The sequence below is a fragment of the Chrysochloris asiatica genome, unplaced genomic scaffold, assembly GCF_000296735.1.
Source record: "Chrysochloris asiatica unplaced genomic scaffold, ChrAsi1.0 scaffold00173, whole genome shotgun sequence".
NCBI lineage: Eukaryota > Metazoa > Chordata > Mammalia > Afrosoricida > Chrysochloridae > Chrysochloris > Chrysochloris asiatica.
Genome location: NW_006408691.1, coordinates 351050 through 365145, shown reverse-complemented (window position 1 = coordinate 365145; position 14096 = coordinate 351050). Strand labels below are relative to the sequence as shown.

The following is a 14096-nucleotide window of genomic DNA, read 5'->3' as shown; positions in this document are numbered from 1 at the left end:
CCACAGTACACATGCTCCTGCCCCTGTACCATTCCTCCCATGCCCACACTACCCTCCCCACTCCACAGTACACATGCTCCTGCTTCTGTACCACTCCTCCCATGCCCACACTACCCTCCCCACTCCACAGTCTGCCATGTGATCAAGCAAGGCCGCTGCACGCTGGTGACGACACTGCAGATGTTCAAAATCCTGGCGCTCAATGCGCTTATTTTGGCCTATAGCCAGAGCGTCCTCTACTTGGAAGGCGTCAAGTTCAGTGACTTCCAGGCCACACTGCAGGGGCTGCTGCTGGCCGGCTGCTTCCTCTTCATCTCTCGCTCTAAGGTGGGCCAGCCTGTGTCTTCACAGGGAGCAATTCAGCCTCCTCCTATTGGGGGTGGGTAGAGGATGAGGTGAGATGCCCTAGAGGTGGGCAGTAAGTGCTGGTCCTCAGGCTCCACCCACATCCTACATGTACCTCGCCATGTAGGAACCAGGGACCACGCTGAAGGGTAGGCAACTCAGACTGGTTGATCCCCAGAACTCACAGACTGAGGATGGGCTATGACCCCTCAGAGCGCACTTCACAGGGTGTGCAGTGACTGAGAAGGACAGATAAGTGGGGGGACAGGAGGACTCGAGACAGGGTGGGCACTATCTCCTTTGTAATCTTAAAATTCTTGTAGTAGCCATGGAGAGAGGTGGGACATGAGGGCGGAGGGCCAGCAGGGAGCTCCAGAGCAAGCCCAAGCTTTGAGTCCACCCTGTGCTACAGCCCCTCAAGACCCTCTCCCGAGAGCGCCCCCTGCCCAACATCTTCAATCTGTATACGGTGCTCACGGTGATGCTGCAGTTCCTTGTGCACTTCATGAGCCTCATCTACTTATACAGCGAGGCCCAGGCCCGGAGCCCGCCAAAGTGAGTACCCTGACCCTACTGCTCGTGGGGGCGGGGGGAGGAACGGGATGGACAGCAACACAGAGGAGCTGAGTGTCCACGCGCCTCCGAGGGCAGTGGAGGGCTAGTGGAAACCCTGACCACACGGCCCACAGGCAAGAGCAGTTCGTGGATTTGTACAAGGAGTTCGAGCCCAGCCTGGTCAACAGCACCGTGTACATCATGGCCATGGCCATGCAGACAGCAACCTTCGCCATCAATTACAGGGTGAGGCCCAACTGCCTCTGCCTCCCACCCACCCAGTCCCCCCCTACCCCCCACCCACCCCAGGTAACACTGCTTCACTTGTCTGTCCACAGGGTCCACCCTTCATGGAAAGCCTACCCGAGAATAAGCCTTTGGTGTGGAGCCTGGCAGTGTCCATCTTGGCCATCGTTGGCCTGCTCCTTGGCTCCTCTCCTGACGTCAACAGCCAGTTTGGCTTGGTAGACATCCCTGTAGAGGTGAGTATGGTGGCAGCATGGTGAGGGCGGGCCTGAGCCTGGGCCTGGCTGCCTGCTAACTTGCCTTTCCACTGGCTAGTTCAAGCTGGTCATTGCCCAAGTCCTGTTCCTGGACTTCTGCCTGGCATTCCTGGTGGACCATGTCCTGCAGTTCTTCCTGGGGGCCCCAAAGCTGAAAGTGCCTTCCTGAGATGGCGGTACCAGCACCACTGTCCACTGGCCCTGCCCGGGGGAGCCTTGTGGGATCTCCAAGGGAACCGACCCCCACAGATCGGCCAGCTGCCTTGCCTACCACACTGAGCTGGGCCCTTCAGGTCCATCCAGCAGAACTGGCCCTGGGCCAGCACCTTCAGCCAATAAAGCAGCATTATGATTTTAAGAAACTCTGCCTCCCTGTCTTTGCCACTGTGGGACCCAGGGTCAGGGGTAGGGGCAGTCACTGAAGAAGGTTCCCACCTTCTTCCCAGGCAGTTTAGAAAGGTGATCAGTAGTCACATTCAATGCTTAGCTAGCCAAGCTGGAAGCTAGAAGTCCTTGGACCCGCTCTGCTAGTTCACCAGCATTGTAGCACTGATTTCACACGATTATTCATATTTTAATATCTCAGAAACTGGAAGGAGTCTTGAAACTGACGATGGTCTGTGATTGGCCAGCATCATGACCTTCCCCCCTCATAATAAACCAAGGAGTTATGGTGGCACTGTGGGATAAGCATTGGGCTGCTCACTGTAAGGTTGGTGGTTCAAACCCACTAGCCATTCTGCCATTCTGTGGAAGGTGAGGCTTTCTGCTTCTGAAAACATGTAGTTTCAAACCCTATATAGAATTGCTTTGAGTCAGAACTCGATGGTAGGGGGTTTTATAATAAGGTGTCTTCCTCTTGAAAGCAGCATCCTTGGGTTCAGAGAGGCTGGCCTTGGTCATCACAAACCCTGATGCAGTCTGAGCCCCAGTGCGGAAGTCTGTATCGTGGTCTTTATTTCAGACAGGATGTGGCTGGTCCCAGCAGCCAGCTGCCAGGTTTTCTATTGCTATGCTCAATGACTCTGATTGAAGAGAAGGCAGAGAAAGCCGAGAATCCAGGCTTGCTGGGCGTTCCTGGCCTTTGCAACAGTGAAGCAGTATTACATACATATTTAAAAGTTTTACTACCAGCCAGAAATTCCAGAGTGGGATGTGGGTGCGTTTTTCCAAGGTGCTGTGGTCTCAGGCGGGGGGTGGGGGGGTGCTGTGGTCTCAGGGTGTGTGTGTGTGTGAACGGGCAGGTGTCTGGTGCTTGACCTCACCTGGAAGAATTTGCTGTGAGAAGGTTCACTCTAGTGATGTGGACACAGTTTCTGAGAGGACCCTGAGAAGAACATTCTGGACTTGGGGGTTGCAGACAGGGACTGGTTGGGGGATGGGGGGAGGTGTAGACAGGGCCCTGGTTTGCTTACCCCCTTTACCACGTGTCTGGTCACTGGGGGAGGGTAGCTACGTGAGCTCACTAGTTGCTGATATTGTGAAGTGCCATAGAGTCGGTTCTGACCTATAGCGACCCTGTATAGGGTTTCCGAGGAGCAGCTGGTGAGTTTGAACTTTCGACCTTGCAGTTCAAACGGATTTGCAGTCTGATGCATTAACCCACAGCACCACACCAGGACTGCACTGCTACAGGTGTCCAACTACTGAAGATACTTGAGACTCAGTGACTGGGGACTGCAGAATCGGCTGGAATTGGGCAGGATATCATGCTGCCACCAGGGGGCGCCATGACCGCGATGGAGGTGGAGAAGTAGGTTAGGGTAGGGGCAGCCAGGAGACCCTAGAACTTCCCAGAGCCCAGGAGTTTTCGGGACCTTCAGACCCTAGATTTTTGTGGGGTCTCCGCAGGGTGCTGGGGCCCTATGGGCTTTGGAAAGGTACAAAACTTTGGGGAAGGGACGCTGAGGCTCGGGGTGGTTGTTTAGAGGCCCTGACAAAAGACTCGGGCAGGAGGCGGAGCAAGAGGCGTCTTTGGGGTGCCTCCCTCGCCTGGGTCCTACAGATGAACCCGCCAGGTACTCAGGCTGCGCTTCCGGGCTGCGGGGAGTGGCCTCCGGGGGCGGGGCTGTCGGGGGGCGGGGCGGACACGGAAACTCCGGGCCGCGGCTGCCTCAGGAAATCCAAGCTGGGCCTATCCAGCGCGCGACCCCATCCCGGTCCTCGCTGAAGGAACCCTTGGCCAGGCCATGGACACAGCAGAGCCGGGTAGGGGATCGGGGTCTGGAGTTTGGAGGGGCGTCTTCTATCGTCCCTTACTTCCTACATTGAGGGAGCCCTGCCTTTTCCTCGGTCCCTAGAGCCAGGGAAAGGAGTTCATGAATGGGGTGGACGCGAGGACCCTTCACTGTGGGGATCTCAAGGCAAGAAGGGGTAAAGGCATCAGGTCCTGACCCCCTCCCCCTTCCAAACCTTCACCCCGGATGCCTGGGGGAAGGGGCCCAGGAAGGGGAAGTGGCCGCTTCTGCTTCTGATTTTTGTGATGGGGGCAGGGTGTCGCTGTCACAGCCGGTGATGGAGAGGGTGATTCCGTAGGCCCCGCTACAGGGGCCCTTATAGCCCTGGGGTGGAGGCAATGTGGATCTGGGTCCCTTAAAAGTGGGGGTTAGAAATGTGGCAGATCCAGACTTGCCCTTATGCCTCTTTGTGCCTCTGTAGGCTGAGTGTCATTTGGTCTTTTTGTCCCTCATTGTGGCTTCAGTCTGCCAGTGTGTGTGCTTCGCTGCAGGCTTTTCGCCTTTCTGTCCCACGTGTATTTCCATCTGTCTGCTCTAGGATCCATGTGGCTCCATTGTCAAGCCAGCTGTATCTCAGGGCATCTGCTTTGTCACTTTCCACCTCCTTCTGTGCCTATTCCAGTGTCTGTACCTAGAAGCAGCTTTTGGCCCATCATCCTGTCCCTAGTCTCACCAACCCACCCCCCAAACCCCACTCTTCCTCCACTTATACCACTCCTTTTCCATTTGGCCACACTCCCCACTGGGCCAGAAAAGAATAAGACGATGACACACACACTTTCGCAACCCTCCAAAAGAACTGAGGTGCTGTGGGTGGAGGGAGGCATCCATTGGCCCAAGTGGAACACCCCCTTCTCTCCAGGGTTATCCCCGGCTACTGAGGGAAGGAAGAGGTACAGTGACATCTTCCGGAGCCTGGACAATCTTGAGATCTCACTGGGGAATGTGTGAGTCTGAACCTGGGTCACCCACAAATCCTTCTGGGATCCCCAAGCCTAAAGCCATATATGTGCTCTGAAGCCCCACTAGAAGCTTGCTGCACCTGGATGCACTTGCCTCATAACCAGATAAGTCTAAGATGGGACCTTCCAAAACACTTGCATACTCCCATAACCAATACTCCCTTGCCTCCACAATCCCCTGGGAATCCCCAACATGGCCCTAAACCAAACCAGATCTATTGCCATTAAATTCATCCAACAGTATAAGACAGAATAGAACTCCCCCACTTAAAAACAAATTGCCAGAGTTTTCTCCTTTTTAGAGCAGCTGAGGGGTTTGAACTGTTGACCTTTTGGTTAGCAGCAGAATGCTTAATTACTATGCTACCAGAGTTCCCTAACATGATCTCCTTATTGTTAAGTGCTGTCAAGTTGGTTCCGACTCATTGTGACCTTGTATAGGGTTTCCAAGGACAGGCTGGTCTTAGTACCCCACATATTCTTCATGTGACCTCTTAAAACATTTGAGATCCCTATAACCACACTCTGAGCCCCAAGTGTACCTGAGACCCTTCAGACCCTTTTTAAAACCAGGTAAAAAATGACCTGCTTCCCCAAACACCCCATCCCTCAGACTTCCCATATACAAAATATGCCACTTCAGAGTGATATCCAAGATCATCCATCCAAATGTCCTAGGGTCCCTGGCACCCTCAGACAAGACACACTGGGTGGAGGGTAGTTGGCATTCTGACATCTGTATCCTTTAGGACCCTTGAGATGCTGGCTGGAGACCCTGTGCTCTCAGGAGACCCTGATCCTGACATGGCTCCCACAGCTGCTGTGGTGAGGAGAGTGGGGCTGCCAGTGGGGGTGGGGGGGGCTCAGGGGAATAGGAAGCTCTGGGAGGAGTAGACTGGGACCCCTGCCCTGCTTGCTCCTGATTCTCTCCCTCCCATCCCAGACCAGCGAAACCAGTCCTTGGAGCAGCCCCTCCTCAGAGGGTCCTACACCCCTCACAGGTAGGGGGGCTTTGTGGGCAGGATGGTTGGGGCAGAAGAATCTTTTCCTCAGCAAGTCAGGACTGAGTACCTCTTCCGTGCCAGGCATTGTTCTGGGTACCGGAGACCCAGCGGTGCCCTTGACAGATCCAATCCCAGCCCTTCCCTCAGGAAGCCCCTGATAGTCCAGATAGGAAATAGTTACCGCCCAGTGTAAAGTTGCAACCAGGACATAAGATGCCAAAGGGGTGTTTGGGGAAACCATAAGGGTATAGAATGGGGCCACTGGTCTGGCATAGGGGCTTAGGGAAGTTTTCCACGGGGGAATAGAAGTCTGAAGTCAGGGACTGCTGGTCTGCCCCAGGAGAGGAACTGGACTTGCGGCTGGTTCGGACCAAAGGGGGTGTGGATGCAGCCCTGGAGTATGCTAAGACCTGGAGCCGCTATGCCAAGGAGCTGCTGGCCTGGACTGAGAAGAGAGCCAGCCATGGTGAGAGCCCCCTGTGCCCTGCCCTGAGTCTTAGGTGGTGCCACCTCCTTAGCCAGCAAGACCTAGACTCTGACTGTCTTTCCCCAGAGCTGGAGTTTGCCAAAAGTGTCATGAAGATTGCGGAGGCTGGCAAGGGGTCCATCCACCAGCAGGTACCTATAAGATCCTGTGTTGGGTCCCATCTCCGCCCCAGCCTCAGACAGATCCTCAGCCTCCTGTTACCATTTGTCTGTCCCTTAGAGCCACATGCCTCTGCAATACATCTACACGCTGTTTTTGGAACACGACTTCTCACTTGGGGCCCTGGTACAGGAGACAGTGGCTCAGCAGAGGAGGGATTACTACCAGGTGAGGGGACAGAGCTATGGTGGGGCCATGCTTCCTTTCCTTCGGGATTTTCTCCACAGAAGTCAAGAGGAAGGTATCGTTGCCACCCTCTTCATCATCCTTAGTAATTGGTCCAAGGCCACACAGCTTCCTGATTGATTAGATTCTGCCTTGTTTGCAGAAGGGAAAAGATGTCTCCCAGGGTGGGCAAAGGGTATGAGGTGACCACTGAAACTCTGCCCCAACATGGGGTGGAAGGAATGGGACCAGAGAAGGAAATGGAGGAAATGCTGAGTTCCAGAAGAAAGATGAGGCTTTCTGCTCTTGCAAGAGTTAAAGCCTCAGGGTCACTGTGAGTGGAAAATGACTCCACAGCACTTAACACACACACACACAGAGACCTGAGAAGACCCATGTGGGTCCCTCTGGGGTGGCAGGAGGTGGCATTTCCACCCCGTACTCTCATCCCTTACTCCTACCCCTTTGCCAGCCCCTGGCAGCCAAACGAACTGAGATTGAGAAGTGGCGGAAGGAATTCAAAGACCAGTGGACCAAGGAGCAGAAGCGGATGGTAAGGCCTGGGGTGGGCATGAATAGGCCTGGTGGAGGAGGCAAATATGGAAATGGTGCTGACTGGCCACTTCACCCAGAATGAGGCAGTGCAGGCCCTTCGGCGGGCCCAACTCCAATACGTCCAGCGTAGCGAAGACCTGCAGGCCCGCTCCCAGGGGTCCCCAGAGGACCCGACCCCCCAGGCCTCGCCAGGGCCCAGCAAGCAGCAGGAGCGGCGGCGCCGATCACGGGAAGAGGCTCAGGCCAAGGTGGGGACCTACTGTACACTCTAGCTCTGGAGCCGTCACCGTAAGCGTCTTACCCACGCACCTCCCGCTTCGACTTGTCTAGGCTCAGGAGGCTGAGGCGCTGTACCAGACCTGTGTCCGAGAGGCCAACGCGCGGCAGCAGGACTTGGAGGCCACCAAGCAGCGGATTGTATCGCACGTGCGCAAGCTGGTGTTGCAGGGAGATGAGGTGCTAAAGAGGGTGAGGCCTTTCTCCAGTGTCGCCAATGATATACACCTCTGCGTCACCAGGAAGCTTCAATTCCCACCTGGTCTCTATAGGCCTGCCTAGGATCTCCAAGCTATCCCTACTAGGCCAAGGCTAAATTCCGCCCAGCCCTCCAAATCCCCTCCTGGCAATCCTATCCTGCCACCCCACAATGACCTCCCCTCAGTCCGGGTACCTATAGCATAGCTTCCTATAACAACACTTCTTGGTTACACAAACCCAATCCCAGATGACCCCACCTCCTTATCTATATGTCAGGCCCGCCCCTGACTCTGGCCCCACCCCCAGGTGCCTGGACCCCGCCCCATCCCTAGCCTGTGCACCTCTGCCTTACAGGTAACCATGGGCCTATTTGGGCTGCGGGGTGCGCAGGCAGAGCGTGGGCCCCGCGCCTTTGCAGCCCTGTCCGAGTGCTGTGCACCCTTCGAGCCTGGCCAGCGCTATCAAGAGTTCGTTAGGGCGCTGCAGCCAGAGGTTCCGCCACCCCCACCGCCTGCCTTCTTTTTCCAGGAGTTTGTACCTGCCGTGCACAGGTGGGCTGGGGACAATAGTGACACCCACCCCACTGTGGGGCCCAAGTACTCATCTTTAGTAGTTGGGGGGTTTCAAGGCTCCGGACTTGAGATTCAGTACCCAAGGTCCTTATTTAGGGGAGGACCAAAATTTGAGGTTACTGCTCCCATGGTAGGTACCTCAGAAAACGGGCATCAGGGATTGGTGGTCAGTAACAGAAGGGGCTGCGGGGTGTTGTCACTGTACTGGGAATCGAATCGAGCCCCAAACCTCTCTCAGCTCCCCTCTGGACACTAGAAAGAAGTTCTCAGGTCCCCTGCCTCCCCGGCTGGATGAGGCTGCGAATGAGCTAGGCCCCTGGGAGGACTCAGGCACCCGCTGGCAGGGTGAGTACTGTGAGCGCTGGGTAGGCAGGGGGGCCATGTTGCTATCAATCTCACTAATCTGTTCTCTCCTAGGGACCCCAGGTCCCGCCCAAGGAAGTGATGTGGATAGCTTGGGTGGCGAGTCCCGGTCCCTGGACTCTCCTACTTCCAGCCCAGGTGGGACCAGACCCGACGCTGACCCTCTCCTTACCTCTATCATCCTTCAGCCACTGGTCAAGCTCTAACCCTCCATCTTTAACCTGTCCTTTGCCCTCTGACCTATCCCACACCCACACCTATTTCTTCAGCTTCTGACCCACTCTATTGATCCAACTCCTGAACTGCTTACTCCCTAGTGGTCACTATGATACATTCTCTGACCCCTAATCTCTAACTTTTCTGAGCAAGCTCCTCCTGAACTCTGGCCCCTTTCCTCAAGGGCATCTGTGGGTGGTTCTGGAAGCCAGAGGGTTTTAGACACCCCCCCGCCCACCACCTTTGTGCCCCTCTGGCCCTAGGCCCTGGTTCCAGGCGGCTGGTGAAGGCCTCATCCACAGGCACAGAGTCCTCAGATGACTTTGAGGAGAAAGACCCTGGTAAGGCTGGAAGCGAGTGGGGCAGGATGGAGTGGGTGGGCCAGGCCCCTGATCCTCTCTCCCTGCAGACCTGGGAGATGCACTGGAAAATGGGACGTCCAGGCCCTTCAGGAAGTGGACACTATCCAATGCGGCACAGACCCACCGGCTGCGGCGGCTGCGGGGCCCAGCCAAGTGCCGCGAGTGTGAGGCCTTCATGGTCAGCGGCACCGAGTGCGAGGAGGTGTGCCCAGGGACTAGATGTGCTGACCTGGGCTCCTATAACTTCAGGGATCTCCCCATGACCTTCCCACCTCAAGACCTTTCCTGATGGTTTCCCATGACCCCTTAACCCCTGAGAATCTATGATCTTTTCTTCCCCCATGGGCCTTTGGTGACTTCCCTGACCCCAGGCTCCTGTGACCTCTTCTCCCAGTGCTTTCTGACCTGCCACAAGCGCTGCCTTGAGACACTGCTGATCCTCTGCGGACACAAGCGACTACCAGCACGGACCCCCCTCTTTGGGGTCGACTTTCTCCAGCTGCCTAGGGACTTCCCAGAGGAAGTGCCTTTCGTGGTGACCAGGTGCACGGCCGAGATAGAACAGCGCGCCCTGGATGTGCAGGTGCCACCTTGATCCGCCCCCCGGTCTCCAGAGATGAACCAGCCCTGCTGATGGCCAGAGTCACCGAGCAAGGTGTCCTTTTCTTCCCCTCCCCTCCTCCCTGGCTCTGCAGGGCATTTACCGAGTCAGTGGGTCCCGGGTCCGCGTGGAGCGGTTGTGCCAGGCCTTTGAGAATGGCCGAACATTGGTGGACCTGTCAGGAAATTCCCCTCATGATGTCTCAGGTGTCCTCAAGCGGTTTTTTCAGGAGGTGGGTATTCAGGGGCTGAGGTGATAGGAAATGGGCAGCCTGGGCTGAAGCCCTCCAAGCCTACTCACACCCTATCCCTGCCTATTGTACCCCTAGCTCACCGACCCCGTGGTCCCCTTCCACCTCTATGACGCCTTCATCTCTCTGGCCAAGACCCTGCATGCAGACCCTGGGGACAACCCTAAGGACCCCAACCTTGAGGTCATCCGCTCGCTCAAGACACTCTTGGTACAGCTGCCTAACTCTAACTACAACACTCTGTGGCACCTGGTGGCACATCTGTTCAGGTGGGCACTGGTGGCCCTTGACCCTTAAATTCCTGACCTGTGACTCATCCTCTGAAGTCAGCAACTACTGACTTCCTTAGCCTCTGATTGACCAGACATTGACCTCTGATCTTTCACCGGTGTTTTCTAAGCTCTGAACCTAAATATACGACTGCTGACTTTGGCATAGTTCAACCCTTGGCGTGAGCCTGCCAGTCTCAAACAGTGTTTCAAACCATTTATCTATGACCTAAGCACATCACCACTGTGGGGCCTGCCTTCAACCTGAGGCCAATGGCTGAGCACCCTACCCTGACCCTTCTCCCCATACTTTCTCAGGGTAGCTGCAAGGTTTGAGGAAAACAAGATGTCTGCCAACAACCTGGGCATTGTGTTTGGGCCAACGCTGCTTCGACTGCCGGGCAGTCCAGGGACAGCTGGTGCTGGCCCAGTTGCCTGCCTGCTGGACTCGGGATATCAGTCCCAGCTGGTTGAGTTCCTCATCGTGCACTACGAGCAGATCTTTGGGATGGATGAGCTACCCCTAGTCACAGAGCCCCCATCCCACAACCCCAGCCTGGCTCCAGAGACTCTCACAACCAACCCCCAGCCAGCACCCTCACACTTTGATCCAGATCCTCTGCCCTCAGCCATAGTCTCAGATCCAGACCCAGGCCCAGACTGTGAGCCCCAGAATGCCCTGGAGAAGTACCCTGAGACAGCGGTCCCCGAGGTAGGAACAGACTGCTTACGCCTCTTTCCTTTTCCTTCCTTTCCCATATAAATATTCTCTTTCATTCCCTCCTTCCCTTTCTTATGAAACCTGTGCTTATTCTGGAAGGAACTGTAAAGCACAGAATGATGAGTTACAGTGGAGTAAAACAAGGGTAACAACCAAACATATACTGAACACCTACTGTGTTTCTGGGTGATGCAAAGAGTTAAACATTCTACTAGTAGCTGGATGGTCAGTGATTTGAACCTACCCTGAGGCACCTTGCAGACAGACCTGGAGATCTGCTTCCAAAAGGTCATAGCTTTGAAAAACCTATGGAGCACACTTCTACAGTTCTGCTTGCAACTAACAGCTGCAAATGACAACAACAACACTATAATCCAAGCATCATTTTGGCATTATAGCTACGTAAGTATGCAAAACAGGCCAACACCCCATCTTCCTAGTGGCTGCAGTCTAGTGGGGAGAGACCACAGTAGACCAGGAGTATGATGCAAAGTCATTCATGTGGGAGGCATGAAGAGTACTATGAAGAAGAGAGGTTAAGGTGCATCAGGGTACCAGGTGGAGAGTGGAGAGCAGTATTTAATCTCAATAGGATGTTGTGGTAGTCCTCATGGAGGAAAGCAGATAAGAGTAAAGACTGGAAGGAGGTGAGGGAGTCACTGGAGATTGGGGAACGGTGTTTCAGGCAGAGAAACAGACAATGGCAAGGCCTTGACGTAGGTCCTGGTGCAGCAAATGAGAGAATCGGAGAATGTAGCAGGAAATAAGGACAGAGAAGGGTCCATCGGGATGGCTCTGTGGGCCACCACTCACTAACCATGGATCTATTACGCCAAAACCCAAACTGCAATCCTATAGAATAGACTAGAACTGCTCCATAGGTTTTCCAAAGCGGTGCTCTTTTATGGAAGCAGACTGCCATGTTTTTCTTCCATGGAGTGGTTAATGGATTTTAGTCATTGATCTTTTGGTTCAAAGCCAAGTAGTTAACTACTGTGCCACCAGAGCTCCTACCTACTACACAGGGGGTACATTATAGACTTCCTGAGAGCCTTCCCAGTTGGATCCTTTAGCTATTTCCCCGAGCACTACCCTCCCCTACAGCAGCTCAGAGCTGAAAGCCAGGGTCTGACACCAAGAAGGAGCTCAGATTTTAGCTAAAGGTAGGACAGTGAGAACACAGACTAAGAGTCCTATTCCAAAGTCACCGAGTTGATTTGTACTCACAGCTACCCTATAGGACAGAGTAGAATTGCTCCTTTGGGTTTCTAAGACCGCCGATCTTTATGGGAGCAGCCAGCCTCATCTTTCTCCCTTGGAGTGTCTGGTGGGATTGAACTGGCGGTTCACAGTACAACACTTAAATCTACTGCACTACCAAGGCTCTTTAAAGAACAGACATTAAGATTTGAGAAGCAAAGTCTGATGGGAACATGAGTTCATAGCCAGTACCAGCCCTAACATGAAGACTGAGTCACTCTGTTTGGGAATGGACTGCAATGCTGCCCCATCGAAGAACACAGTCAAATCTGATTGGTGACCCAACAGGACATTCATGCTGCCCTGTGCAAAAGAAGCAAACAGTACACTTTCAAGGCCATCGTCTATCCTAAATACTAAAACTGCAAAGAACACCTGCATGCTTCGGAGCAAACCTTCAGTCTTGAAGAACTGAAGTTTTAACTGTTGGGTCTCATTCTTGGGTTTCTCCATGCAGACTCCTACCCTGCAGAGTGACCAGAGAGAGGAAGTGGCTGCAGACACCAAAGATGGGGGAGGTGAAGGTGAGTGTGTTGGAGAGTGGCCCAGGAATGCTGGGGGTCTGTGGGCCCCAGGCTGGTTTGGGAGAGGGCTCCTGGGGGGAGTCACAGAGGCACCCAGGTTGCTCAGTATTGACATCTCCATCCTCACAGTATCCAGCCGAAGTCCCGAGGACTTGCTCCTGGGAACACAGTCCCGTGGCCACTTCAGTCGCCAGCCTGTGAAGTATCCTCGGGGGGGCATACGGCCTGTCACCCATCAGCTGTCTGGTTTGGCCCTGGTGGCTTCCAAGCTGTGTGAGGAGACCCCTGTCACATCAGTACCCCGTGGGAGCTTGCGGGGACGTGGTGGGGCAGGTCCTGCCACCACCTCCCCTGAGGGCAGTCCCTTGCGTCGCACCCCACTGCCCAAGCACTTTGAGATCACCCAGGAGACAGCCCGGCTACTCTCCAAGCTGCACAGTGAAGCTGTACCCAGAACCACCTGCTGCATGGACCCCCAGCCTGAGACCACCTGCAGCGTGGACCTCCAACCTGAAGAAGTTGAGGACCATCTTTGATCATCCCCCAGCTTGGCAGAGGGGCTCAGGACTGAGAAGATGAAGCCACTTCTCCCCATCTCTCTCCTAGCAGCAGTTAGCCATCAGGTCAGGAGGTTAGTGTTAGCGGCCTTGAGAGAGTTCTTTTGAGGAAAGACTGAACAGCCTCAGGAGGCTTGAAGTAAGTATTCCGTGGGGCAATATCCCAGGACCCCCACGCCACTAGAAACAGGTCACTGCCAGTGTCTGAGTCACTCAGGATCAATGCTCAGGGTCAACACAGATCACTAGATCCTTGGGGTCAACCCTAGTCTCTGTCCCCTAGGGCAGGGGTGTCATTTGCTACTTTGGTTGTAGCCATTCCCTCACCCCCCGCCTCCTGCCCTGCCTGCCTCCTCTGCTGACTCCAAGTGGAGGGAGTGGGCAGCTCAAACCCCACTAGCCCTAGGGTCTAGTGGTCCCTGAATAAACCGTGTACTGTGTGCCCTCCTGCGTCCTTTTTTACTAGGGGAGCGTGACAGAGAAGACCCGCGAGTGAGGGCAGTAGCTGCTGCCCGCATTATGGCAGGGGAAGCTGAGGCCCCCTTTCTTTAATCCTCAGACATCTCTGAGCAGGCAGCTGCAGAGGCCAGGGGCCCTGGGTGAGTCATGCCGGCGCCCCTCCCGGAGCTTCAAGTCCTGATCCAGTCCTTCATAGTCAAACAAATGTAACAACGTGCAGATAACTGGAACAATGCAGTTGTGTGCTCTCGGGCATGTGAGGCCAGGCAGCCACGCAGAGGCTGGGGGAGGAAGCCACTGAATCAGGCCGTGCAGGGAGCAAAGGGGTGCGGGGGCGAATTCACCAGAAACTTGACGTGGCTGAAGTGCAGACTGGGATCTGAGGCAGGCTAAGGCGGTCCTCTGGGGAAGCGAAGGAGGGCAGGGGTCTTTGTGGGGCGAGAGTAGTGTTTTGTTGCAACACAGTAACAGAACAGAAGCCAGGGAGTGAGCG

The 14096-nt window shown here is 54.9% G+C and overlaps 2 protein-coding genes across 2 annotated transcripts in view; both read left to right on the top strand.

Moving 5' to 3' along the window:
• ATP13A1 (ATPase type 13A1) overlaps positions 1-1572 on the top strand; it is a 10720-nt gene extending 9148 nt beyond the window's left edge. The window contains exons 22-26 of the mRNA XM_006871697.1: positions 131-327; positions 758-900; positions 1035-1146; positions 1239-1382; positions 1462-1572. Coding sequence (XP_006871759.1) covers positions 131-327; positions 758-900; positions 1035-1146; positions 1239-1382; positions 1462-1572 — 707 coding nt within the window. The remainder of the gene's footprint in view (positions 1-130; positions 328-757; positions 901-1034; positions 1147-1238; positions 1383-1461) is intronic.
• A 2020-nt stretch (positions 1573-3592) lies between these two features.
• GMIP (GEM interacting protein) lies at positions 3593-13123 on the top strand. The gene is made up of 21 exons (XM_006871750.1): positions 3593-3611; positions 4503-4587; positions 5352-5427; positions 5546-5603; positions 5947-6072; positions 6160-6224; positions 6313-6420; positions 6890-6970; positions 7050-7220; positions 7303-7440; positions 7804-8000; positions 8260-8366; positions 8439-8522; positions 8864-8941; positions 9010-9164; positions 9357-9545; positions 9658-9795; positions 9892-10082; positions 10401-10794; positions 12521-12587; positions 12717-13123. Exons 1-21 carry the CDS (start codon positions 3593-3595, stop codon positions 13121-13123), a joined length of 2934 nt encoding a protein of 977 aa, XP_006871812.1.
• The last annotated feature ends 973 nt before the right edge of the window (positions 13124-14096 follow it).